General features: G+C 46.1%; 1 protein-coding gene across 6 annotated transcripts; it reads left to right on the top strand.

Annotated features, from left to right (window-relative positions):
* On the top strand, positions 1–26,764 carry LOC128810375 (NADH dehydrogenase [ubiquinone] 1 alpha subcomplex subunit 10, mitochondrial-like). 6 transcript variants are annotated; one of them, XM_053983185.1, is made up of 11 exons: positions 2–139; positions 927–1,095; positions 1,503–1,718; positions 1,802–1,888; positions 2,842–2,963; positions 4,435–4,514; positions 7,583–7,637; positions 10,638–10,787; positions 11,524–11,609; positions 16,788–16,896; positions 26,327–26,764. In XM_053983185.1, the coding sequence occupies exons 1-11, from the start codon at positions 35–37 to the stop codon at positions 26,393–26,395; spliced, it is 1,248 nt and encodes a 415-aa protein (XP_053839160.1). In that variant the 5' UTR covers positions 2–34; the 3' UTR covers positions 26,396–26,764. The 6 variants fall into 6 exon arrangements, with proteins under 6 accessions (XP_053839164.1, XP_053839165.1, XP_053839160.1 ...); XM_053983187.1 differs by lacking the exon at positions 2–139 and adding an exon at positions 735–805; XM_053983186.1 differs by lacking the exon at positions 10,638–10,787.

The following is a 26,764-nucleotide window of genomic DNA, read 5'->3' on the forward strand; positions in this document are numbered from 1 at the left end:
CACCGCGCGCCGCCGCTCTCCGCCCGGCGCCGCCATGTCCTTGTGGGTGTCCCGGCTCGGCCGGGCCGCGGCCGCCCGGGGTCGGCGGGGGAGCTCCGGGCCGGGCAGCGCCGCGCTGGGCTCCGCCCTGCCGGGGGAGGTGAGTGGAGGTGGCTGGGCAGGGCTGTGTCCGGAGCTCCGTCCTGCTGGGGGAGGGGGTGAGCAGAGACAGCTGGGGGCCGGAGATGCCTCTCCCCGGGGCCGGGCTGTTCCTTGGGAAGGGACATTGCCGGCAGGGAGCTGGGAGAGGCGGCGAAATGCGAGGCAGACTGGAGCAAGTGCAGGAGAGTGCAGTGACCTTCGGTTGCGGCTGTGGGCAGTAGTGCTGCGAGGAAAGGAGTGTTCGATAGAAATGACCGCCCCTGTGTGAGGGAGGGCACTGCAGTGCTCAGAATGAGGTTTGTACGATGTTTATCGGGGCCTGGGGGAGGCTCTGAGCGGGGTCAGAAAGGCCCTGCCTTCAGCCCCATAGCCTAGGTGGGTCCCTCTTGCCACCGCTCAGAAATGGTGCATTGAAAGCTGTATTGAAATGAAGCTGTAACTCTCCTGCGAGTGGGTTTAGTGTTATTATGTGCCCAGAACCACAGAAAGTACGAGCAAAAGTCTAATGTGTGGTCTCTCTTGGGAACTCTGGGTGTGTTGTGTGTCTGGCCTTCAGACTGAAAATTGTTCCATGTTTTTTTCTGTCTTCTCAGCCTTTAATTTGATGAACAGCTTTCCTGCCTAACCACTGCTGCAGTTGCTAAGCTGAAATGACGGTGCTAAGGTTACTGAGTGAAAACTTGTATTAGATGCATAAGAGTGTGTCCTGTGTGTGTGTCTGAAGAAACAGTGTTTGAGCTGAAAAATCCCTCCAAAGCTGCTGATTTCCATGTGTTTTTCTCCAGGCAAGAATCCACGCCAGCCCTGAGCAGAGCCTGCAGTATGGGTGGCTGGCCTATATGTTGGGAGAAAGGACCAGCAAGAAGTTCACAGAGCACAGCAAAGTCTTTACAGTAGAGGGGAATCTGTCTTCTGGGAAGGGCCAGCTGGCCCAGCAAATAGCAGACAAACTGGGTATGTCTCACTCTGTCTGTTTCCCCGAGAGCTGACAGAGTTTAGTCGTGGTTCTTGTGCAGAGGAAGTTCATCAGAGCAGCAGTTCCTGACTGGGAAATGCTGGAGGGAGTGGGGAGGCTCTGTGGGTGATGTTGGTGAGGTTTGGGATGGGGATTTGTTGTGAGTGAAGCTGCAGTTCTAATGGAGTCTGTGTGCTCCCCGGGAGCTTGGCTTTTCCACGTGGATGTGCTTGGAACAGCTCAGCTCTCCCTGGGCCGTGGCAGAGCTCGGAGTTGGGGTTCGTTGCCCTCTGCTGTGATGGGCAGGGGAGCTGTTGAAGGAGCAGCTGTGTGCTCAGTAGCTGAAGAGGTGTTTGCTGCACATGAGCACAGCTTATTTCTGCTGTGGGTTTCTTCTCTTTCTCAGGGATGAAGTACTTCCCCGAGGCAGACATCCACTACCAGGACAGGATCTCGGGGGAGGGCAAGCTGCTGCCTGAGAAGTTCAATGGCTTCTGTAGCCTGGAGAAGTTCTACATGGACCCCGAGTCTCCCGACGGGCACTCGTACCGCCTGCAGTCCTGGATCTTCGGGAGCCGAGTCCTGCAGTACGCCGACGCCTTGGAGCACCTGCTCAGCACAGGTTGGGGAATCATGGAATGGTTTGGGCTGGAAGGGACCTTGCAGCTCCTTTTGTTCCAACCTGGAGCCTGCTCTCCCTTGCAGGTCAAGGCGTGGTGCTGGAGCGCTCTCCCTACAGTGACTTCGTGTTCCTGGATGCCATGTTAAAGCAGGGATATGTCCACAAGAGATGTGAGTTCCTGCCAGCAAAAGGAAGCTGTTTGGCCATAATCTCTCAGGAGTCTGGTAGTTAACTTTACTTTAAAAAAGAAACAAAACATTCCTGCTTGGAAGGAGGGATTCCTTTAAAGGTTCAGTGTTCATGTGTTGTATGTTGCTGGGTGGAGCTAGTCTGGTTTCAGTGGCAGCGAGGAGACAAAAGATAAAGGGCAGGGATTGAAATGCAAAGCGTTTCATTTGTAAGGAAAAACCCTTTTTCGCTGTGAAGAGAGTCAAACCCTGGAGCAAATCACCTGGGATCTCCCCCCTGGAGATACTTGGAACGCTGTGGGTGGAGTTCTCAGCAGAGTGCTTGAACCGGGTGATTTGGGGATGTTCCTGCCAACCTGAGTGATTTGGTTTGGGGTTATGGGTGCTGAGCTCCTGAGCTGTTGCTGCATGTTCTTAGCAAATCTGTTCTTTTGGCTGCTCCTGAGGTGGACATAACTGTTTTCTTGACTGCCTCCTGGTTTTGCTGTTGGATTTAAGAGGTGTATATATTTGTTTTTTGCCACCTGCTGTAAGTTACTGGATGGCTTTGAGAGGTGATAATGATGACCTGTGTCTGCATTGCTGAGGCAGCAAAGCCCAGCAATCCACAGTTTAATACAAAATCCCAGTTTGGATTGTACTGGAATCCTTAGGGAACAAAAATCTTGATTACAGCTACTGCTGCTTATTGTCTCTAAATGGTGGAGGAAAAGCTGAGATTCCTGTAAACCCGAGCCAGGAATAAAGTCCCTCTTTGCTACAACTGGGTTTAGATTCTTAGATCTCAGTGCATGGAAGTTTTCTGGAGAAAGTTTTTCTGTAAACTTCCTGAATTCTGTTAGAGGAGAGGCATACCCTGAACTTGCTCTGTGAGCCCAGAAGAAGAGACTCCAAATACAGAGGTGGGGAATGTGATTTGTTTGTGTTTTACACAGGCCTTGATCACTACAAAGAGGTCAAGGAGATCAGCATTTCTGAGTTGCTGCCACCTCACTTGGTCATTTATGTAGACGTGCCTGTCCCAGAAGTGCAGAAGAGGATTCAAGAGAAAGGCAAGGTAATTTGATCTCTAATTATTGCCTAGTTCTTTCTTATCTTTATTATTACTTGTCTCTCACAATTGCTGCCTGCTAATGTCTGTTGTAATCACACCTTATGTGGAGTCCTGTGGGGTTTGCTGCTGAATGCTGCTTCTGAGGAGCTGCTTGTCCTCTGAGGTGTGAGATCTGTGTGGTGGTGGTGACTCTGTGGGTATTCTTGTATGCTTGCTTTAAAAAGGCAAAAAAAAAAAGCAAAAATCAACTTTTTGTGTGACTGCATCAATATGCTGTCATTTGTGGAATGAGAAATTGTTTTAAGAGCAGGTGAATTTTTGTAGCTGCCACTTCAGGAGCTGTGGGCAGGTGATGTGCTGCTTGCAATGCACTTAGAGATGATATATTTCTTATTCCTGAGTGCCAGGAGGCCAGCTGGGGTCCCTGGCTCCTGCTTCCCAGTTGACTGCTGCCTCAGTCCTGTGCTGGGGTTCATGTGTGAGTCACCTGGGATCAGCAGGTTCACTTAACTCCCTGGATTCCAGCAAATCACTGCTGGATGACTGCATTACTGAGCTAGTCTTGGCTCAGGAAAGCTGTAGGGTGCTTTTGGGGAATGACTAATGTAAGTAAGGTTTGTAATTTGGGGTTTATTTCCCCTCTTTCTTTGATACTTAGATGTGTACTTGTAACTGTTTGCAGATGTGTTACGAGGATTCAAGGATGTTTGTCTTGCCTTGTTGAAAGGCTATGGGAAATGCAGTTTAACTCTGGGAGACCTGATAGATTAAAAGAAGGCTTTGATTTATTAGAAAAAAGTTCTCAGTTAAGAAGTTCTTCATGTACTGGGGGAACCTGTGAGTTCTTGGCCCTTCCGAGCATGAAAATCAGTGGCATTTCTTTGAACAGAAACTGCTGATGTAGCTTGTGACTTTTTGGGTGCTGGGCTGTGGCAGTGCTGAGCTCTGTAGGATTTATTTGGGGAACACATGGTAGATGAGAGAAATTCCTGGTGTTTTGTAAATGTGGCATTGAAAGTACACTGTGTGGAAAGCAAACTGGTTAACAGCAGGGATGATATCCATGAAATTTCTCAGGAGTTTGGAGTGGGTGTTTGCCCATGCACTTGTCTGAAACTGTGGAAATAGGTGCAAATTTGGCCTCCCTATAGAAAAGGTGGACTCGGACAGTCTTCTCCTGTTTTCTGGCTGGCTATTACAGCTCCCTGGAACGTGTAGTTAGCAAGGATCAGTCGGTCCTTGGATAGCTGGGGGCTGCTCTAGATATTTTACGGCATGTAAGGAATTCCAAACACTCCAAATAAAACTCTTAATTCTTTGAAACTTTCACTCGTGTGCATGTGGTTCACTTGGATGTTTGACTGTTTATCCCAGAGTGAGCCCTTGGCAGGTGGTGGAGCAGACCTTGGAGTCTGTGCTGGTGGGAAAAGAAAGTAAGCTAATTCCACAGCTTTTTCTGTTTATTTGTTTGTAGCCATATGAGAAAAAGGTGTCTCCTTCCTATCTCCAGAGCATTGAGGATGCTTACAAGAAGACCTTCCTACCAGAGATCAGGTTAGCAAAGCAAAATGTTTTACTTCTTAGATCTTTGAGCAAAAACGTGCGCAAACCTTAAAATCTCTGCCAATATCAACAAATCATGTGAAAAAATCCTCCTTGTGCTGCAGGGTACAGTATTGTGCCCTCGTGAAGGGGTGCTGCACTCACAGCATAAGAACTGTGTGAGTGTAGTTACTTCTGCCATCCCAGAAGCCCGATGCCAGTGTTGCAAGATGAAAAGGGGCTCAGGAATGGTGTGCCGAATGCCACAGCTATGGCTGTGTGTGTTTGCACGACCTGAGGAGAGAGTGATGCAATACAAGCTTTTCACAGGCCTTTTTGGAAGGCTTTAGGGCTTTTCTCTCTTCAAGAAGTGCTTTCAGTTGTCCCAGAATCCCAGAATGGTTTGGGTTGGAGGGACCTTAAAGCTCATCCAGTACCACCCCCTGCCATGGGCAGGGACACCTTCCACTATCCCAGGTTGCTCCAAGCCCTCTAGGACCTGGCCTCTTCCCTGGACACTTCCAGGGATCCAGGGGCAGCCACAGCTGCTCTGGGCACCCTGTGCCAGGGCCTCAATGGTTCCTCCCTGGTTCCTTCCCAATATCCCCTCTAACCCTGCCCTCTGGCAGTTGGAAGCCATTCCCTGTGTCCTGTCTCTCGCTGGGCTCCCCTGGCTTCCTCTAGCTGGGAAGCAAAAACGTGTGCCCTGTAAACCTTGGATGAAACAGAGCTTGCCAGCTCTCCCAACTCTTATAAAAGAGCTCTAGGAAAATTAAAATTGTCCTAAAAATCTGAGAGCAGAATTATGGTCCCTCATAATTCTGGAAGGGAAACTCTCAAAGGGTATCAGATGAATTAACTGTGTAAGTTCTGGTGCGTGCAGGATAGAAATCAGAGTAGATTCCCAGGTGTTTTGTAGCCTGCCTGTGTCCCCCTGGGGCTTGCTGCATCTCCCAAGGTGGATCAGTGTGGTGGCTCTGCCAGCTCCTGAAGCGGGTAACTCGATATTGAGCTTGTCACTCGTGCAGGCAGGGGTTGTTGGTGTCACGTGTGGTCAGCGGCCTCCCCGTGTGTCCCCACAGCCAGCACGTGGCTCTTGGAAGGGAATGGGAAGCCTTGGGAATGTCATCTCCCTGAGAGCAAAGTGCTGCAGTCACTGGTGGGGAGAAAACTGCTGCTTGTTCTCTGGAGCAGATCAAGCCCCAGGTGCATCTTGTGGTGCTCAGTGAGGCTAAATCCTAAATCCTGCTGTGATTTCACCTCCTTGCCCTCTGTGCATACATGGTCAGTGCCCCTGTTGGGCAAACCCCCTCTGCTCGGCATCCTGGCAGCAGATGGGCTCCCAGCAGCCTGTCACACTGATCTGTGCCTCTGTCCCCTGGCTGTGGGGGAGCTGGGAGTGTGTGAATCCAGCTCTGTGCGCCTCAGGGTGGCTCCGATCTGGGGTAAATGCAGAAGCCACAGCTGCCTGAGCTGTTTGTTTGCTGGCAGTGGCGCAGAGGGCTGTGTTCATGCTACCTGTTACCTCTTAGTCTGCCTAGTTTGATTCCCTGACTCCTGGTAATGCCCAAAATCTGGTCCAAACAGGCTAACAAGAGTTGCTATAGACTGCTGAGCAAACTCCTGCCTGCTTTCCACGTTGGCGTTTGTTTGCTTGTTCCTTGAAAAGCAGTTTGTTACTGGGCAAAACTCCTGTTACCTTGTGCTGTTTCACTGGAGCGGCCTGATGCTGCCTGAAGTGGTTTATAGTGGATTTTTGCCTTAAAACTGATGCTTTCTTTCTAGTTGACTTGTTACGAATGTCTTTAATGTTTTTATTGGTAGTGAGATTTGTGAGCTGGGTGCTGTGGCAGGTACTGCCTGGTGATTTGGAACAGTGTTTGGGTTCTGTTTGATTTTTCTCTTTTCCTGGAGCAGAGCCTTAAGATTGGTAATGTTCTCTTTCATATCCAGCACTGCTTCCACTGAGCAGCTGTTTTTTCTTAAGGAAAGCTCTGATAATCTGCAGAGTCACTGAGCAGCTGCTTTCTCTTAATGAAGCCCTGATAATCTGCAGAGTCAAATCAAGAGATGGGATGAAGTGATTTGATCGGTGTCCTTAATGCAGTTGCTGGTGTCAGGCTCTGTTGAAGGCTGACCTCTCCCTTGGGCTGATATTGAGGAGAATCTCTCATTCCAGGTGCCTGCCCCATGCCTGCAAGTGTCCAAGGCCAGGTCCTACAGCACCTGGAGCAACCTGGTGTAGTGGAAGGTGTCCCTGCCCATGGCAGGAGATATGGAACAGGGTGAGCTTTAAGGTCCTGTCCCACCCAAACCATTCTGGGATTCTACCAATTTTTCTCCACACTCCTAAACTTTGTTGTGTGATGTTTGGTATAACGTCCACATTGGGCATCTATTCCAGGACCTTCCAGCTTCTCCAGCTGGAAACAGCTATTGCTGAATGTGGCTGAACATGTGTGGTTTGAAAGGTTCGTGTAGGAGCTCCTGTTGTGGCTCTGCTCTGCAAGTGCCTTTTCTCTGAAGGCTGCTGGCTGATGAAAAAAAGCAATCTTCTAACCAGGAAACATTACCTTTTAAGAAAGTTTTTGCACTTACAGATCATGCTGCCTACACTTGTACTCATTCAGCTAGCTCAGCCTGAGTAAATAGTGACAAATGAATGCATTCTTCTCTTGAAATGACTCACAGCTAGTCATGCACTTGGAAAAAAGGAAAATCTACCACAGTTTTGGGTTAGACTGAAAATTTCACTTATTTTCAAGTAGATTGGGCAGTTGTAATAGGGGCAAGTATCCACACGAAGTAAATGAAAATAAAATCACATGTGTGGTTTAAAAAAAATTTTTCCAGCTGAAGTTACGTAGATATCCAGGCCATTTGCCCTTTAAAAGCAACTTTCCACCAGCAAAGAAGCAGCTGACAGGTGCAACAGGAATTCTAGGAGCAGTCTAAAAAATGGCAATGATTCTGGTTTGGTGTTTATGCCTTTTAACTTCATTTCTGTCCCTTTTGGAGCAGCAGGGGAGGATGGGTACAGCAGTTTTATCAGGGGAATTCAATTTCTGTGTTCTTTGCAGTGAGAGCAGTGAAGTTCTGCAGTACACAGCAACTGCAGCTGAGGATGTGGAGAAGGTAAGTTTTGCTTTTCTGGGAGTAAGTTTAATAGATTTCCCTTAGTTCAGTGAACTTTCCCCCTCAAGGAGGGTTATTAGCAGGGTAAGAGAAGCCTTTTGCTTCACCATTGTTAACTGTCCTGTCTAGCTGCTGTTCCCTGAGGGAAAGAGCACCAAGGTTTTTGAGACTCTGACCAGGTTTTGGGCCCATTTTGGTTCTAGGGATAGATGTCTGTTAATAACAGTAATATGATGTTAACTGGATGATAATAATAATCCTACGTGGAAGCTTGGCAAGAAATCATCCCCACTTGGGAGGAAGGAGAGGAGAATTACCCATGGGCTGTCTCCAAGGGCTTTTTGGGTCTTCATCCTGATGAGATGAAATTTTTACCCTACTTATACACAGCCCAAACCCCCTCTCCTCCTATGTTATGTGCAGTGTGATCTTGGCAGAGAGTTGAGTAATGTATACATATGTGTGGTAGCCTGTACCTCATTAAGCTTATTAGCATACTCAGAGCGTGTATTTTAATATTTCACTGCCCTAATCAGACTAAAATTACATTTTTGCCTGAGGTGTCCTTCAACGTTCTGGTTATATGACTGTGTGAAGCAGAAAAGATTGATAAGGACTTCCCTGGTCCTAAAATTAAGACTCCATTTGCCCCCACAGGTGCACTGCTGTTTGTCTCTAGGCCTTTGGGTTGCCTTTATAAGAACAGGGTTGTGTGCCACATTCTGGGTCCTCTGCTGTTGTGGATGGATTTTTGGGTGCTCCTGCACTTGATAATAAAGGTTATCATTAATAACCAGTAGACCTGTGGGATGGTGTGGGTTTATACCCCTAAAAAATGGCTGGTGGCTTCAGTGTGACAGCAGATAATAAATACAAAAATGCACAAAAAATCAGGCTGAAATGAACAAAAAAGCTGAGGTTGTGATGTGAATATAGAGAATAATATGAATATATTGTTAATATTATTATATTTTATTAATGAATATATTATTATAATAATATATGAATATATTAATAATATTAATATCTTTTAACATATCAAAATAAAATAATATATAAAATATGTATTAATAATATTAACATATTAATGATATTCAAAATAGATTATTAATATATCCATTTATTAATAGTATCGACAATATTAATATAACAATATATATTTTATTAATATATAAAATAATTTATATTTAATTTATATATTAATATATATTAATAGATTAATATTAATAAATTAATATTTCATGATATATTTTAATATTGTTTCTTGATATATTTTAATAAATATTAATGTATTTTAATTGTAATAAGTTATATAAATAATATATTTTTCTGGATAGCGATATAGAAGCAAGGATAGGAGTTGAGAGCTGTGGTGTTTCAAGATGGGTTCTTGGTGAATTAAAGGAAAGTTGGGATGGGGGTTAAATGCCTGATTTTTTTCCCGTTTCCTTCTCTCTGGACACATCTCCAAGTGGTCAGAATAAAGCAGGTTGTTTGGTCCCTAGATTTTTTTGTAGGAAACCCCATTATTAGAGATTTGATTTTAATCCTTTAAATCAGGGTTTAAAGTCAGTCTGAAGCTCTTAGTGTTCAAGGAGGGACTCTCCTGAGCTCAGCAATCTTGTCATTGCTCTAAATAGGGTCATCAGATGCACCAGTGCAGTCTTTGATTTGCTTGGACAAATCTGGACTAGGGGAAGAATTATTATTTGGAAGTTAAAGTATAATGCCACAGAATGGTTAAGGTTGGAAAAGACCCTGTAAGATTATCCAGCCCATGATGTTGTCATTGTCAGTGACAATGGGTATTGCTGGTAGATACTGATACTTGAAAGAATTTGGTTGTTTTTTCCCCCTTTTCTGTTCAGATTCAGTTTCCCTCTGGGATGACACAGAAGAAATTTGGAAATAAGGATTGGCAGGAGAGCTTTGGCTTGTAAGGTGTGTATTTACACAGGTGTATCCTCTTGACAGACAGCAGTGTTCATTAGCCCACTCCAATCTGTTTGCTTAGGGATTTGGGAGCTGAATTTTTATGGCCTTACAGTTTAATAACTTTTGGGTTGTTCAGAGCACACATACACAGCTTAGAAACGATTTTTTAAGTGTCCTAAAAAGGTCAGTTGGGGTTTCCTGTTGTAATTCACTTTGCTTCTAGTGGCTGAAGGAGTAATGAGTGCTGAAATGAGCTTCATTAGGATGTTTCACACTTGTTTAGCTTGAGGGTAAAACTGGGAATACAAAGCTGGCTCTATGTTTAATTTCTTTTAAAGCCTTGGATATTTGCTCTTAATTCCTGGGGGGTGCCAGGGCTTTCCTTATAAATTAAGAAGTTGTTCTTCTGTCCTGGTTGCGAAACTGATGCCATTGTTAAGGAGCTGCTGGGAGAGAGACCTTCTCATGTGATGATAGCAGTGAGCAAAACTAATTTGAATGCAGATTCCCCCTGTAGCACATTTTGAGCCCATTGTAGCAACTCTGTGATTAGTGCTGTTACCAGGTTCAGAGAGTTTCCAAAGCTTTGCTGTGGAGTGGAGAAGGAATTGCTTGTGTTCAGCTTGTCAGTTAAATAAGTCAAAGAAATAATGGCTGTTTGAACTAACTTAACTTACACCTCTCTTCCTCTTATCTTGGAGTTATGTTGCAGCAGTTTGTGCCTCAAAAGTGTTTATTCAGTCATGTCCAAATCATTATTTCTTACCAATTCTGGTAGGAGTGGATCTTTATAGTTAAGGCTACTTTGTAATAGCACTTGGTTATAATTTTTTAAGTGGTAATATCTGGGATTTAGTGTTTGCAGGGAATAATTACAGTGTATTTAAAGAACACAAGGATTTTTCTTTTCTCATCCTGTCACTTCATCGCTGACATGGGCTCACCTGTCAATGGGGTGACAGTGTGCCATCAGGAATTTGGTCATGACCTCAGCTTTATCCTTTCCCTATGGAAAAGGTCTCTGGAAAGGGATGTTTGGAGCTGTAACAATCTGCTCCTTCCCAGGTTGCTCCTAGGTGCTGTCTCCATCTCATCAGGCACCTGAAGTGCATTTTCCTGACACCAGGGCAGGTTTCCCTCAGCTCCAGGCAGCCAGGTGTGATAAGCAATTACCTCCTGGAGCAGCAAAGATCTGTTTTCTGGTGGATCCAGGCTGTAAGTGAAGCTCAAACCAGGGATTGATAAGTTTGGGGATGGTGAAGGAATGGATTGCTGAGGTGGCATTGCTTATTTGAAGGGTTCTGAGCTGTGAGTTACCTTTCCTTTCATGCATGGGTGGGTTGTGGTGGATGGTGAAATCCTGAGCCCTTGGACTCATCGCTGCAGCTCCTGTAGGCCTGAGTTTTCCAGCCTGAAATGTGCCTTTGTTTCTGTGCTGTGAAGCACACAGCACTGAGGCAGATGCCACACCTGCTCCCCTGCCTATCTCTGAGGATGTGTTACTGAGCCTCTCTGGGAATAAAACTGACCAAACCTTATTTTTGTAACACAAAGGAGTTAAATTTAGACTTATCTCCATTTCCTCCTCCTTCTTCCTCAGGGGTGAGGTTGTATCTTCTTGGCTTTTCAGCCCCAGTGGCAGGTTAAAGAAGAATGTCTTGGATCTGGTAAGAATTTGGCAACAAGGCACCTCTCGGCCAGTTTATTCCCTGCCGTCCAAAGCTGAAAGCACAGGATGTTAGGAGATCCCCCACGTGTGTGCCCAGTACTCCTGGCAGGGCCACAGCCTCCAGAAGTAGACCTGGGAGATGATCATGTTATCTCTAGACATTTGTCTTATTACTACAGCTTTAGCAGTGAAGCCTCTCTCATTTGTTTAATGAACTGTTTTGATTCTTTCATTGAGTTTTGGATCAAACCACCCTTAGAGAGCTTTCTTTTCTGATTCCAGGTAATTGAAGACATTGAGTACCTGAAGTTTGACAAGGGGCCATGGGTGGAGCAAGATGATGTTTCTTTCCATCACTTGAGACTTTAGTAAGTGTGATATCATCCAGCCACTGAGCAATTCTTGGCATTAAATCCCAGGGAAAATGGTCAAAGCCATGAGTTTTTGAAGGTGGGGTTATATTTTGTGATATTGATGCTTGGCACTGGAACGTGGTGTAGCATTTTTGCTGCTGATTGTTGAGACAAGAGGCTCCAGACAAGTTTAAGAGTGGTTTTTATCGAAGATCCTTGTCTGCCCAGTTGGAAGAGATCAGACTCAGACACTGGAAAATAACTTGTTGGAATAGAATTTAATTTGATTTTAATAATTCTTTGCAAATGCATCATGTTTAATTTGTCAGTTTCTTTATATAAAATACAAAGATGTATATAAAGAATATAGCTGCACTTGTAAGGCTGTTAATACCAGAAGTGAGACAGGCTCCCCATTTTGCTGCAACTTCATCTTCATATTGAACGTGCAGCTGGAAATTTCAGTATAGTTACATTTCTAAAACAAAACGTAAGACTTATATTATTTTCATTATTTCCTGGTCATCTCACAGGTTAATAGAAACACAGATTTTTAAATTGAGTATGTGTCCCTAAGTTTGTCTTTGTGACAGGCATTGGAGAAGCAAGTTAAACTTTTTTTGCAGAATTGTGACATTTCTTGCATTTTACTTTTCTGTGCTGTTACTTTAAATACCTCCTAAAGATAGAGATAATGCTCCTAATTGTATGGTTTTTCTATCAAGGAGTGAAGATAAATTGCAGAAGAGCAGTGCTGGGTGGTGTCTGAGAGGATCAAGTCATGATTTGGGTGCATTTTCTGTGTCAAAGATGAGGTTTCTTTGTGTAGTGATTGGAGGATAAAATCTGGTGACTTAGGCCCTAAAAAATGATCACAGTCAGACTTCCTTTGAAAGAGGAAATAAGTTGCTTGTTTTCCTATAGCTCCACACTACTAATGCAGTATTAGGAAAGGATTATTAATTGTGATGAGTAGGAGGGAGTTGAAGGAAACCTTACAATTACAGAAGTGTGTGAAGATACTGTATGAAAATTCTATTTCACAGTTTTAGAAGGGAACAAATTGCTTTAAGGACTGAAGTTTTCATTGAACCTTGGAGGGGGCTGAGTCTACTGCACAAGGCTCTTGTCACCGTAGGTAATAAGAAATTTTTCTTTTGGCAAAAACACGGGGTTGTTTGAAGATCCTAGAATGCAATAAGCTGCTTATTTAAACCACAGAATCATAAAATATCCTGTGTGGAAGGGACCTGCATTGAGCCCAGCTCCTGGGGTTTGCTTTTGATTTTTTTTTTTTTTTTGTGCTGGGTTGTCAGAGCATCGATAAAGGGGTGACAACACATCCTGCGCCAGCCTTGAGCTCATGTTTTGCTCAGCAGAGTGAGGGAATCCTGGGCAATGTCTCGGGCAGCATGGGAAGAGACTCTTTGTAAAAGTGTGTGTTTGGACATGATTTTTCCCCATGGTAACTCCAGAAAGGCAGGGAGCCTGCTGCAGGTCGGCCGTGTTGGAATTGCATGCTGGATTCAATGCCCAGCCCAGGTGTGAGTCCATGAAGCCTAAAGCTGATGCTTTTCTCCCTTTTTCCAATGCCCGAGTAGCAAAGAGCCTGTGGTCCCCACAGTTGTGCAGGTGTCCCATGCCTATGGGAATTTTTCCTTTGGAAAGTGGTTTTCCTGCTTTCCTGGCACAGGTTCCCAGTGCCTGCCTCGTGTGCAGGCACCTGCTGCCCTCTCCTGGCTGTTCCTGGCAGGCTCCAGCAGCTATTTAGGATCGTTTAGGTTGGAAAAGCCCTCTGAGATCATGGAGTTCACCATTCTCCCAGCACTGCCGAGCCCACCGAGAGCCCATGTCCCCAAGTGCCTCATCCACGTGGCTCTGGAATGCTTCCAAGGACAGTGATTCCAGCACTGCCTGTTCCAATGCCTGACCACCCTTCCAGTGAGGAAATTTCCCCTCACATCTAATCGAAGTTCTGCCCTGTTGGGTTTTCCATCTGCAGTTGCTTCCTTTGTTGACCTCCCAGCTCTTGGGGCTGTCAGCCCTGCTGTTTTCTTCCACCCTCAGCTTGTACCACTGTGTCTGGGGGACCGGGATGGGTGAGCAGGACCGAGGAGAACTTTTTATTGCACATGGATAGGATCTAATGCATGGAAACCCCAGCAGGGCCTCTGAGTGATTAATGCAGCTCATCAAACCGCTGAGCCCAACCCATGGGCAATCAGTTGCATAATGATCTCTTTTCTCTCCCTGCCTGCCCTTAAGTGCTCTCCCTTGCCCTGACAGCTTGGTTGTGGGGTCTTGGTAAAAGATTAAAAAGGGCTGCATTTGTGGCTTGGAAGCTGGAGGTGTCTTCCAGAGGATGTTCTTCACATCTTCCCTTCCTCTCCAACAGAAACCGTTCTGGCTTTTTAAATGTCTTAGGGAGCTCCTCTGCTGCCACTGCACTGTTTCAGGCATGTTTTTATCTGGGCCCTTCCCAGTGCCATTTGTCTGTCTACATGTATTGCAAAATAAATTGCATTTGCGAGGAGGAGCTGCAGGCTGTGTAGCCTTGCCTGTGTTATTAATCAGCTCGGGGAACTTGCTGTGCTTGTTGCATCAGACAACTGCACAACTAAATCTGATCTGTCCCTGCAGCTCCTTCAGAACCTGGCAGAGAGGGACAGAGACCCTGCAGCTCTGCTTCCCAGTGTAGCTTTGCCTAGCAAGGGGAAGAAGTGTCCCTGTTTAAATGTCTGATTGCAAACAGCAGGACTAGAAGGGCTGGCAAGAGATGGGTTGGACCTGGCTTTGAAACTTCTGTCATGGAGACTCCAAAAATCTCATGAACTATTAACTGTAAAACTTCTGGCACTAGAAGCTATTTTCTTTAGCACCTTGGTTCTCTCTTCATCATAAAATAATAGAATCCCAGAATGGTTTGGGTTGAAAGGGACCTTAAAAGCCCATTTCATCCCTCCCCTTGCCGTGGGCAGGGACACCTTCCACTATCCCAGGTTGCTCCAAGCCCTGTCCACCCCGTCTTTTTGCTGCAGTTGAAACACTTCTTTTGTGATTTCTTCTTTGCAGTGGCTTTTCTAGGTTTGAAGAGCTGTTGTTGCACCTTCTTCCCTTTTCTTGCAGACCTGCTTTTTTTTGGAATGTTTTTTTTTTTGTTCTTGATGCTGATGTTGAGTGTTTGCTCACCAAGGGAGTTGGCTGTGCCTCACCTTGGCCATGCCGTACCTGTTCTGCCTGGCTAAATGAGGGAACTGGAGTCCCTTTGGCAGAAGGAAGGATATTAATTTCCTTTATCAACATAGAACTTATCTGGAATGGTTTTGTGGCGTTGGCTTTTAGGTCTCTCTTGTCACTTGAGGTTTTGTGAGTATGCCAACATCAGGTGTTGAGAAATCCCAGCCCAGACTATGCAAACTCAGGTGGTTTTTGTTGGGTTGCTTCATTAATTTGTTTTTTTCTAACCTGTTTCCTTCCCTTACCCCACCTTGCACCTTTAGCAAGGTGCTGCATGCTGAGAGCTCCTTCAGGAAAGTCTGGTAAAGGGTCAGAAAAGAATAAACAGTGACAGTTTTCTGCTGGGGGAGAGAAAGAAAACGAAAGAAAGATAAAAGAGGTCTGTAAATGCTTCCTGCTGAGCAAGGAATTAGTCCTGGCAAGTGGCTGTGGGTTTGTGGTTAGACATTGTTGTGGCAATGGGTGTGCTTTTGCTTAGTATTCCAAATTATTTCTGAAGGTGCAGAGAACATGGAGAAGCCATCAGTAGCTTTCATTATTTTCTTGTGCAAATAGCTTTTAGAAGCAGCAAGTTTGTCATTTGGCCCTTAAATAAATGAATTGTGCCTGGGAATTGTCCTTTCCAAATGGCCACTTGGCCGAGATTCGGAAAGGAGTGGATTCACTGCAGCATGGGTGACCACAAAACCTTATTTCCATGTGTGATGTTATGCTTTATATCTGCCCGGACTCCCTTTTGTGCCTTCCAGCACGTGAAATGCACCTTTAATGTTGTTGAAGTTAAACATTGTTGTAGTTTATAGGAAGCATCTTTGCTGTTGATCCTCATCTTGGAAAAGAGCATTTATCCTCACCTCCTTCCATCTGAACTTCGACTGGATTATTATATTTCCTTACAAATCTGTCTGTAGTGGGATAATTTAAAGAGTGAATATCAGGGTATGTTACTGGTTCACTTTTTGGAGCTCTTCACTGCTGGGAGGAAAGGTCCCAAAATTTATGATTTGGGGGTAAAAATAATTGCTTGAAGATGATGAACTTTGCTTTGCTCAGGGCATGTGCTTGATGTGCACGTCAGTATTTGCTGAGAAATGCAATTCACTGAAAACAACCCAATTTGCAGAGTTTCTGGTGCTGGATTTAGGGTTTGGTCAGTGCTGCCTGGAAAGGGATGTGTTTTTGCCAGCCACGTGCAGGTGGCACTGTCAGCCTGTGGAAACCACAGGCAGCAGGAGGCTTTCTAGCAGTTTCTCAGGCATTTTAAATTTGGGATATCTGAAGTGCTGGTGCTGTGCAGAGTGGTGGATCCCGAGATCCATCACCAGAGCTGCTGCAGCTTCCTCCAGGTATTCCAAGGCAGGGTGCTGGAGGTTCTGCCTCCTTCCAGACCCTCTCACTGTCTCAGTACTGGTCCATTTAGGATGGGAATTTGGCAAGGTAGTGTGTGGCATTCAGTAAAACCACTGGTTTTTACACTGCTTTTATAGAAAGCAAAAAAGCCAGAGGGGATTAATGGAGAAGGGTCCCAGGAATGATGGAGCCATCTCCAAGGAGGATGAACCTGGGAGGGGAAATGGAGAAGCAGAAAACTGGAGCAGGAACAAAGTGGAGGCAAGGATGAGGGGCAATACATCATAGATTTGTAAAGAGAAGGATAAGTGTTTGGAAAATAGCTCAAGTCTTTGGAAGCTGTATTTAACAGAAAAGTAGTTCTTTAATCATAGAATGATGATAATGAGTCCTAGAATGGTTTGGGTTGGCAGGGTCCTTAAAGCCCTGGCAGTTCACCCCCTGCCATGGGCAGGGACACCTTCCACTGGATCAGGTTGCTCCATCCCAGCTCCATCTAGCTTGGCTCAGAATATTTCCAGTGATGGGGCAGCCACAGCTTCCCTGGGTACAATACTTGGCTGTTGCTGGGGCAGGGTGTGAACCGAGTGCTCCTTTTCCCTTCAGCGTGCAGGACAAGGCTGGAGTGCTGGATTCCGTGTCCATCCCGCGCTTCGTCCCCGAGATCACCATTGGCGGCTCTGAGTACGACAAGATCTATTATGAGTACCGGGAGGTGAGTGCTGCTGGGGACAGCCAGGGGACACGGCCAGGGGGCTCCTCACTGCTGGGGACACGGCCAGGGGGCTCCTCACTGCTGGGGACACGGCCAGGGGACACGGCCAGGGAGCCCCTCGCTGCTGGGGACATGGCCGGGGGGCTCCTCACTGCTGGGGACATGGCATGGGGACATGGCTGGAGGCTCCTCACTGCTGGGGATACCTTGCCCATTGCTACTGGGAACTCGTGCATTCTGCCCGAATCCCCACCTTTTTTGAAGTCTAGCTTCCCCCCAAGAGGAATAAGGAAGCAAATGTTTTTTTTCATAATCTGATTTTTTTTTCTTTTTGTCTTTAGATGTGGACTAAAGGATAAATGGGTTTTATTTGTTTCTGTTTCTTGTGCCCTGATGGGTCTGTGACCTCTGAAATCTAAGAGGCCCTTAAGTCAGGCAAGAACACTGGAAACCCATGGCCACTCCTTATCGAATGCTGAGGGAGGGAGGGTTTTTTTAGAGGAGGAATTGAATGCTGCCTCACTTCCCCAAAGTGCTGCTGCTTTAAATAGAGTGTTTCTGCACGTGGGCACACATCCAAAGCCTGTTGTGCCCAGTGCTCTCATACACCTCATGCAGGCTCCCACACAGGGTTTTAATTAGCTCCTGCCTTGCTGCTTCTGGAGACAGCAGCTTCCGATCCCCCCGGAGCTCTGCCCTTGTGCTGCTCAGTGGTTCCCTGGCATGGTGTCCTCACCCCACACGGGGCTTGCCTAAGGCCCAGGTATTGGAAAAGCTGCTTGGAGAAGTTGTGGAGCTGATAATTAATAGTGAGTGGCCAAAGTTACAGGTGAGCCTCTGTTTTCCAGTTGGGCTGAAATCTTCTCTGCCACTGCATCTTATGATTTTCCAGGCAATCCTGAAGAAAAAGGGAGGAATATACAATATAAATGGTTAGAAGCCACAATTTGCATAATCCAAAGCCTATCATTTTTCTTTTCCTGGTAGTATAGAGTCTTTTACTGAGATTAAAATGTAAGCTACAGATTTACGGACTTGTTTGGAAGCTGATCTACCAGTGTTTTCTTCTGGAATAGACAGAGTATTCCAATAATTTGTTCCTCCTCGGCTGGCTGTGTAGTGGAGAGGCTCCTGGATTCACACTGTTCTGCCTCATTTGAGATGTGACCTTTCCAGCTTGTAAAAGGGGCTAAAGGTTAAAGCAGCAGAAAGCATCTGAGGTTGTCTAATGGATTTGAAAACTCCCTGGTCCAGCTGAGAAATTGCTCTCAGAATTTCCTCTTCCTTGCTGTCACATTCTTAAATACAAAACTTCAAGCTTGGGCTCAGGATTTTTGGAGCCCTTCCCTCCAAGAGCTGCCTGTGTTGTGCAGCACAGACTTGAGGAGGATCTGCTGCATGACTCGTCTCTAGCACACAGCATCCATCTGCACTGCCTGTGCCTTTCTTCCCCAAGATGAGAGGGCTTTTCTGGGGCTGAGATGTCCCTTTGCAGTAGAGCTGGGAATTACTGAGGCTGCCTGACACACAGCTAGATGTGACCTCAGTGCTGTGTGCTGAGAGCCTGGGGTGAGACTTCTGAAAGCCTTTTTTCCTCTGGCTGTACAGCAGCACGTGCCTCTTTGTGCTGGCAGGAAACGGAGAATGTCCTGGCTCATCCAGTGACTGGCTGCCAGGAGAAATTTGTGACTTGCCTTGCAGATGTAGCAAAGGGATGCTTAGGAGAGGGAATATGGTTACCTGGGAAGGAAAGCTGTGCTCTCGGATTGCTCTGCTCCATGCCAGTTAGTTGACAGCTGAAGCTGAACAAAACAAACCATTGCCAAAATATAATCTCCCTTCTGCAGCCTTGTTTGTAGGCCCTGATTCAGGAAAGTGCTGTGGAAAGTGATAATGTCCTTTGGAATCAGGAGGAGTTGCTTGTTTCAGGAAGTATTCTGTTAAAATTAGGCTACATTAATACTAATTTTCTCTCTTCTAAATGCTTGCATACTTGTAATCCTTCAGTAGTGTGGGGGCTGTACAGGGATGGTGCACAATGCAAAAGATGCTGAGTTTTCCTGTTTTCCATCAGCTACTGGAAGGGGAAGCACAAAGCCAGCCCCACCTGCTGTTTTATGTTCTGAGAATTGCATTCTTTGTGCTGCAACTTTGAAGATCTGGGTTTTTTTTTTTTACCTTACAACTTTATTTAGCAAATGAAGGGCTGAATTCTTTTCTCAGGCAAGGCTCCTGTGCAGAGGTGATCCAGCAAGAAGCCAGTCAGCACAGGCACAGAGAGCAGATGAGCTTCCAGACACCCAGATTTGGGCTGGGAGGTTGTTGGGTCTGTAAAGAGGGAATCACAGCCCCTGCCTTGCCCGTGGCTGTGCAGGGATGGTCACAGCTGTGCTGCCACTTTGGCATTTGAAGATAAAGGGTTTAGGTTCACTTGTAAGTAAAAGTTTAGGCTGACTTGTAAGTAAAGGCTTAATTATGAGATAATTACAGAAGTTTAACTTTGCCTTGTGGGAAATGTGTGCTTTTAAAGTTGGTGTAATGATGTTTACCACATAAATACAATGATTTGCATAGGGGATTTTTTCCCTCTGTAACTACTCATAAATCCTTGAGCTCTCCAATAGGCAGCAAACTGCTGTGCTTTTCAGAGCTCCATGCACACAATTCATGCTGCCTAACAATGGTGGTTTTCAGGGAGTTACAAATTCCAGGTAGAAGCTGGGTTTTGTTCAAAATATTCATTAGAAGCAACCAAGAAGGAGGAGGAAGGAACACTCTTCAGAGTTCAAGATTTTAGTGCGTGTGCTTTTCCATGAAATAATGAGATGGCCACATACAGTGCTGAATACTCGAAACTCACTTTTTTTTTTAATGTATATCCTCTAAATTATGTAAGGGGTCTTGTCATGTGTGAGGAGGTGGCTTTCTGCAGCCTTCTTATACCATGAAGTCCTCTGGCAGGGTCCAGCAGGTCTGCTCAGGCATTCAGGAACTTCTAAGGATGCTCTTCTGGCAAGGGAAAAGCAACCTTTCAGTCAGGTTCTGTAGATCAGAGATAAGCACGTTCATTCTTCAGGGAAGCAACATTATTTTAGGAACTGTCAGACTAGTAAAGGCTTGACTACCCTTTTTTTTCCCTTAACAACTGCTGTATCTCTCTGCCTTTCTTCCAAGTGCACACAATCCCCAGGGATAATGCTCCAAACTCCGTGTGCGCCCTGTGAAGCTGGAGAGCTGGAGCACTTAGGCAGATGTGTTTGCAGCGAAGATGAAAACAAATGGCTCTGTTTAATGGAATCAGTGTACTTAAATAATGTGCTGATGTACTTCATGCTCCTGCTGCATCTCCTGGAGTGGGGAAAAACGGCGTCTTTGACGTGCGTGTGCTTTTCTGTGTACATAAAAGTGCAGCTGTTTGCTGGAATTTGGAGAAGCAAAGAATCACAGAATGCTTTGAGTTGAAAGGGACCTTAAAACTCATCTCATTCCCAACCCCCTGCCATGGGCAGGGACACCTTCCAGTGTCCCAGGTTGCTCCAAGCCCTGTCCAACCTGGCCTTGGACACTTCCAGGGATCCAGGGCAGCCACAGCTGCTCTGGGCACCCTGTGCCAGGGCCTCAGCACCCTCATAGAGGAGGAGTTCTTCCCAGTATCCCATCTAACCCTGCCCTCTGGCAGTGTGAGGTGTTTCCTCCTTGTCCTGTGCCATGGAAAGGTGAGACAAGGCTCTCATTTTATTTCCCTCCCTGTTTTCCTTGGTGGAAGACTGCTTTTGGAATATAGGGATGCTGAGCATGAAGCAAGGAAAGCTTGAGCAGATCAAAGTCCTGGCTACTGCTGTGAGGTGCAATTCAGCTCCTTCCACAGCAACTGCACAGCTCGGCTGCCTTGCCTAACTTCATCTTTGTGCCCTGCTCCTCATCCTCCTCCCTCCTGCCCCAGGGCTTGGGAATGTGTGGCTGGCAGGGCCCTGCAGTCCTGGCTAGCAGCAAGCAGAGAAGAGGGAAGAGGATGGAGGGTGGGGAATCCCACACTCTTTTCCCAGGCTTTTCATCACTCTTTTCCATAAGGATGCAGCCTTAGGAGGGAAGATCCTCCAATGTCTGCCATGCCTCCAGGTTGGAGGTGGTTGCAGGACAGTAGCTTTGAGTGGTGGAAGGTGAGCCTGCAGCATGGGTCAGCTCTGTCCCACCACCCAACACTGAGAGTGCTGGAAGAGCTTGTGTTTGCAATGGGAAATCACAGCCAGCCCCAAAGAGAGGGTGTTAAGGGAAGGCTCTGCAGGTCTGAGGGGCCCAAGAGCTGCTCTGGCCCCTCTTTGGCAGCTGTGGGGCTGAAGGTGGCTGCTGGCAAGCAGAAGGTTAGCAGGGCCCTTAGCTCTGCTGAGAGTGCAGGGACCCCTTCACATAAAAATCTCCTGAAAGAGCTACAAAAGGAATACTTGAGCTTTCAGAAAGCCAGAGTCTGGATCAACAACAGGATGAACTCTTGCCTTTGCAAGAGCAAGGAGCTTAGGATGTCTTTCCTTCTCCATGTTTGCGATTGTTGCTATAGCTGCTGCCTTTGACAGAACCTTCTGTTTTCTCTCCTGCCATTTTTTTCTTGGCTAGATGAAGCTTTCATTCTTTTTAGGATCAAGATCTCCTTTCCTAACTCTGTTTTAAAGGAGGTATTTGACAGCTGTAATGCCCAGCCCTATCTGCTCTTGAATCCAGGAAGGAATGAAAACAGACACACAATAAATTAGAAGAGGCTTCATTTAAGGGTTTTTTTTTTTTCTGTTTTATCTCTGCAGAAGTATTTTTAGCCCTTTCTAAAGTAACAAGATGTTGCCTAGCTAGGTATCAGTAAGACCAAAAGAACCTGAGGAATAACAAAAACCTGGGAATGACAGAGCTGTTGCTCAAGGATACCTGGATTTGCTCCTCTTCCCACCTTCCCACTTCTCCTCTGCTCTCACTAATCCTGTCCATATGGGGAGAGTGTGAGAGCATCCCCTCTTAAGGAACAGGCAGCTTTTCCACCCTGCTCACCCTGAAAAGTATCATGGACAGTTGGCAGGGATATCTATCCCAGAAACAGTAGGGAAGGAGCCTGACAGACCTTGTAACTGTCTCAAATCTTGGGTTTGGTGGTTGTGTCTGTTTTATTTTAGGTGATGGTCCCTGCTGTCCCAGGCACGGGGTGCCTTTGTGAATCAAAAAGACAGTCAAATCTCACTGGCATTAAAGTAATCCATTTTCATCTTGATAGTCTGTCCCTGTGAAAGGAAACGCTTTTTTGTGTGGGAGCACATCCCCCTTTCCCAAACCCCTCTTAATCCCGTACCTGTGGAGGGATGTGATCCCCAGGGTAGATCTCTGTTAAATTAAAATTAATTGGAATCGAATTTAATAGAGGGGTAGCATCTCCATGGATCTTACACTGTGAAGTAGAGTCAGTTTGAGGTGTTTAACTGTGCTGTGTGGCTTGGATTAGTTCCTTGGCTTTTCCCTGCACTCTCTAGTGGATAACTGATCCTCTTATGGGCACTTCTCTTTCCAAAGGATTTTTGTCTTGTTTTTTCAGTGAATGAATGAAGGGCAGGACAGCAGTCATTGAACAGTTCCAGCAAACTGGAATTATTTTAGCCTCAGTTCAACGAAACTTCTGGGTGCTCTTGTTTTTTGGGCTGCGATGGATGTTAACAGCATTGAGGGCTTTATTTGAGTAAGGGATGGCAGGAGTAAGGCTGTAACAAACATCTGTCTGTGCCAGGCCTTTGGGAACCAAGCCACGCGCACCTCAGATGTGCGTGTGGAGGGCAAATTGTTCCCCTTCCTTGCTTTAAGTGCTCTGGAGCACAAGATCAGTGGTGCTGGAGAAGATCATTGAGTCCAACTTAAACCCAGCAGTGCCAAGGCCACCACCAGCCCATGTCCCTAGGTGTCACATCCACGTGGCTTTTAAATCCCTCTAGGGATGGGGATTCCTGGGCAGCCTTTGCCAAGGGTGACAACCCTTTCCATGAAGAATTTTTTCCCTAATACCCGATTTCAATGTCCCCTGATGCATTTTGAGGCTGTTTCCTCTTGTCGCTTGGGAGGAGAGACTTGACCCCACCTGGCTACATCCTCCTTTGGTGTAGCTGTAGAGAGGAACCAGAGGAGGAATCATATGGAGCGATCAGGAACCAAACCCTCCCAGAATCCAGCCAATATCTGCAGCTCCATGTTCCTAGATTCTCTCAGCTTTTAGCTGTGTGCCTACAACACTGACAACCCTTTGGAAGCAAGGATTTCTCCTGTAGGAAGCAATCATCTGCTCCCAGCAGTGGTGGAAGGGGCTATTACTGGGCTGTTCTAAACAGCCTCGGGGTATTGATGAATGAGCCTGAGCTCCCAGAGCAATGACTCTGCTTTTAAGTGCTCTTTGATCGGTGCTGCTCTGAGCAGGCTGTTTATAGAGCTCTTGGAGCTGTGGAGCCCAGCCATCAGCACAGAGCAGAGCAGGAATAGAAGGCAATAATGGCAATTCTGTTTGTTCCCCAAAGGCTGGAAAACAAGGCAGGCTCCTCCTCAACAACCTTTCCAGGTGGTTGGAGCTCTCCAGAGCTCTAGCTGCACGTGCCTGGTGTGGAATGATCTGGAGCAAGCAGCTGGCTGGAGCTGCTTGTTGCTCTTCCACAGCCTCTGCTACTTTATAGGGCTTTTCATCATGTTTATAGTTTTGACAGGCACTTCTGTGGCAGGTTCTTAATTTAACTGATGAGACAGTCTTGTTTTCATCTCTTTTCCTAATGCTCTTTTAAAGTTGAGCAGTTTGATGCCTTTGAGCTGGCTTTGCCTTTGGGTTCAGCTCATTTCAGGAGTTTTGTGCTATGTGTGATGGATTTTATCCCATCCCTCTGGAAATAATCCTCACTGCCAACTTTTGGGCTCTGTGGAGTGTAATGCAGCAGGCCAAGGCTTCATTCTCACTCAGTTTCCATGGAGTGGAAAAATTTGTTCCTTGGTGACCTGGCAGGAGTTGCAGGAATGTGGGGGAGCTCTTGGGGCTGCCTGGTGGAATCTCTGTGATCATAAAATTGTGGAATGGATTGGGTTGGAAGGGACTTTAAATCTCATCTCAGCCCCGCTGCCATGGGCAGGGACACTTTCCATCACCACCCCGTGGTGCTCCAGCCTGGCCTGGGACACTTCCAGGGAACTTGTACTGCAAGAGAAAGTGAATATTCAGTCCCTCTCTGTTGTCTCAGCTGCTGGCAAGTCCCATAGAGCTTTCTCCTGTCTCCTTTCCATCATCTCTTGCAGCTGGGCTGCCCAGCCTAGACAAACCCAGCAGCCTCAGGGCTGGTCCCTGATTTCCATCCCTGCCCTTGTACTGGGCCAAGAGCAGCCTGGGAATTTCAGCTGGGTGCACTTTGGAACATCAGCCTAACCAGAACCAGCCCATCTTACCCCTTGCCCTGCATCCCCACATCTTCCCTGGTGCTCCTACCACACCTCTCTGCAGAATCCTACCCTGTTCCAGCCATGCAGCTCCTTTACTGCAGTCACAGCTGGAAAATGTGGGATTTGAAGAGCAAAGTTTGGCAAAGTGGCCGGTGTCACTTGTGCATCTTGTGCACAGAGCATCAATTCCCATCATCCTGCTTCCTAGGTAATATGGGAATTGTTTACTCTGCTTCCCTCTTCCCCTTTTTTCCCTTTTTTTTTTCTTTTCTTTCTGATTATTTTGAAAGTTTAGCTGTAACAAATCCCCAAACTCTCCTGCCTTTGCCAAGGCCCACTGTGAATGATGGAGTTATGGATGAATACTTATAACACTTGCTTTGATGTCTTGCATGTCTTTAACCAAAGGCACACAGGGAATTTGTTTTGGACAATGAACGTGAGTTCTGTCGGGGTTGATATTGTAGCTTTTTAAAGAAGGCAGACGTACCCAGAAACAAAACTGTAAACTGCTGTATTTTCCCAGAGATCTCCTGTTGCTTTAATAATCTACTTCTCTGGGAATCTCTTCAAGTATCAAAGGGCCAATTATGTGCTGCCTGGAGAGGACCAGGGAGGGCTGTTTTTGTGTCACAGGCTGGTCACAGTTCCTCCCTGGCTCACTGCTGGGAATCCGTGGGGCAGAGATAGTAATCATTTCTGTTCATCTCCCATCTCCTCTTTGCTCAGTGGGGGGAACCTCTCAACAGGACTGTGTGGTTTCTACTGATGTTTAGACAAGACATTAATTGAAAAACCTCAGAAAAACTGATCACAACTGGTTTGTGACAAGGTAGGGTGGGAAGTGTCTCGTGGAGGAGGTCAGGTCTTCTGTCAGCTTGATTTTTAGGGAAAGAAGTGTCTTGGTTTTTAACATTCAAGTGAATAGAAACGCAAGTCCCCTTCCTCAAAACAACAGGCTTCATCTTTTAATAAATGGTTCATTTTTGTGGCCTGACTACAGACTTTATCAAGACTGCATCTTGCTTCTCTCTGCAGGGGCAGCTCTCCCCAACTGGATCCTCTTACATGTTTTTTTGGAAAGGGAAAATCCTCAGGACAAGTCTGGGGTCTTGTGTGAAACCAGTGTTTGTTTGGAGACAGAGCAGATGATCTGTGCTTAATTATTTGGAGAGGCTGCCAGCAGATAGCTTATTTCTAAAGGAAGAGTTTTATTACAGCATCTTTTCTGGCTTCAGCCTTTCTCACCAAACTCATGGGCTTTTTTCCAGTATTTGAGCTCAGAGGTGTTCTGTTCTTTCTTTTTGGTTCCTGGAGGTAGGAATAGATGTTCTGGAGATGAGTTCTGCTTTTAGAACCAGGATCTCACCATCTCTGGCATTCCAGGTCGTGGTCAGTACCTTCCAAAGGGCGCTACTTCAGCACTGAGACTCACAGGCTGCTGCTTAGGTCCCAGGGTCCTTGAAATTCGGGTAAAGGCTTCAAAAATCTTTGGGTTTTTCCATCAAAAAGTGGTTCCTGACTTTGCTGATGAAGGCAGGCAGATACTGTTTTTGCTTTAATGAAGAAAAGTTCAGCTCTTGAAGGCTAAAGCTGCAATTTCATTTGAACAGTTTAATTTAACGTGGTATTTAACTCAATATCTCACGCATGAAGTATTTCATATATTTAATAATGTGTGTGCCTATTTTGGAATGAGATTCAGTTCCTCTTCTCCATGATACAGTTAGGGGAGCCATCTCAGGCTGGGAGGAGCTGGATGAATCCAGGTGGAATGTGGTGCTGAGATCACTGGCCTCATTTTCGTATTTATATTTTGGCTTTTGCAATCCCTCCTTCAGCTGCACAGCTCAGTCTTTTCTGAGAGACTGGTTTTTCTGTAAGTTTTATCATTACAATGTAGAAACAGTATTTCCTGTTCTGTAGATCTCACGAGGCACTTCAGAACTTTGAGGGGAGTGACCAGAGTTCTGACCGAGCTTTCTGCTTTCTTTAGCTCCCTGGGCACAAGTACAAGCCAGGCTACAACGCTGATGTTGGGGACAAGTGGATCTGGCTGAAATGAAATCTGTTCCTGCTGGAGCCCTGGCCAGGATGGACCACAGGACCTGAGGGAAGAGGAGCCACGTTCAGTGCACCTGCTGCACATCACTTGTGTAGCACCAAGGAAACACTGCTGAAATCATTTCCCGTCCCCAGCAGAAGGGAGTAGACTCCCAGAAGGAAAACCACTTCATTCTGGTTTGTTTTTCCCTGAGGAACTCAGGGATGTTGGATAGTCAGTGTGGGATAGCCAAGTGAGCTGGGGCAGGCTGAACATCAGAGCTGAATTTTCTCTTCCTCGAGACTGTGGCACATTATTATCCAGGATTAGTGTTGTTCTGCTGATTCAAGAGGAATTAAACCTGTACCCTCCTGGCTCTCACAAAGTTAA

Source organism: Vidua macroura, chromosome 7, assembly GCF_024509145.1.
Source record: "Vidua macroura isolate BioBank_ID:100142 chromosome 7, ASM2450914v1, whole genome shotgun sequence".
Classification (NCBI taxonomy): Eukaryota; Metazoa; Chordata; class Aves; order Passeriformes; family Viduidae; genus Vidua; species Vidua macroura.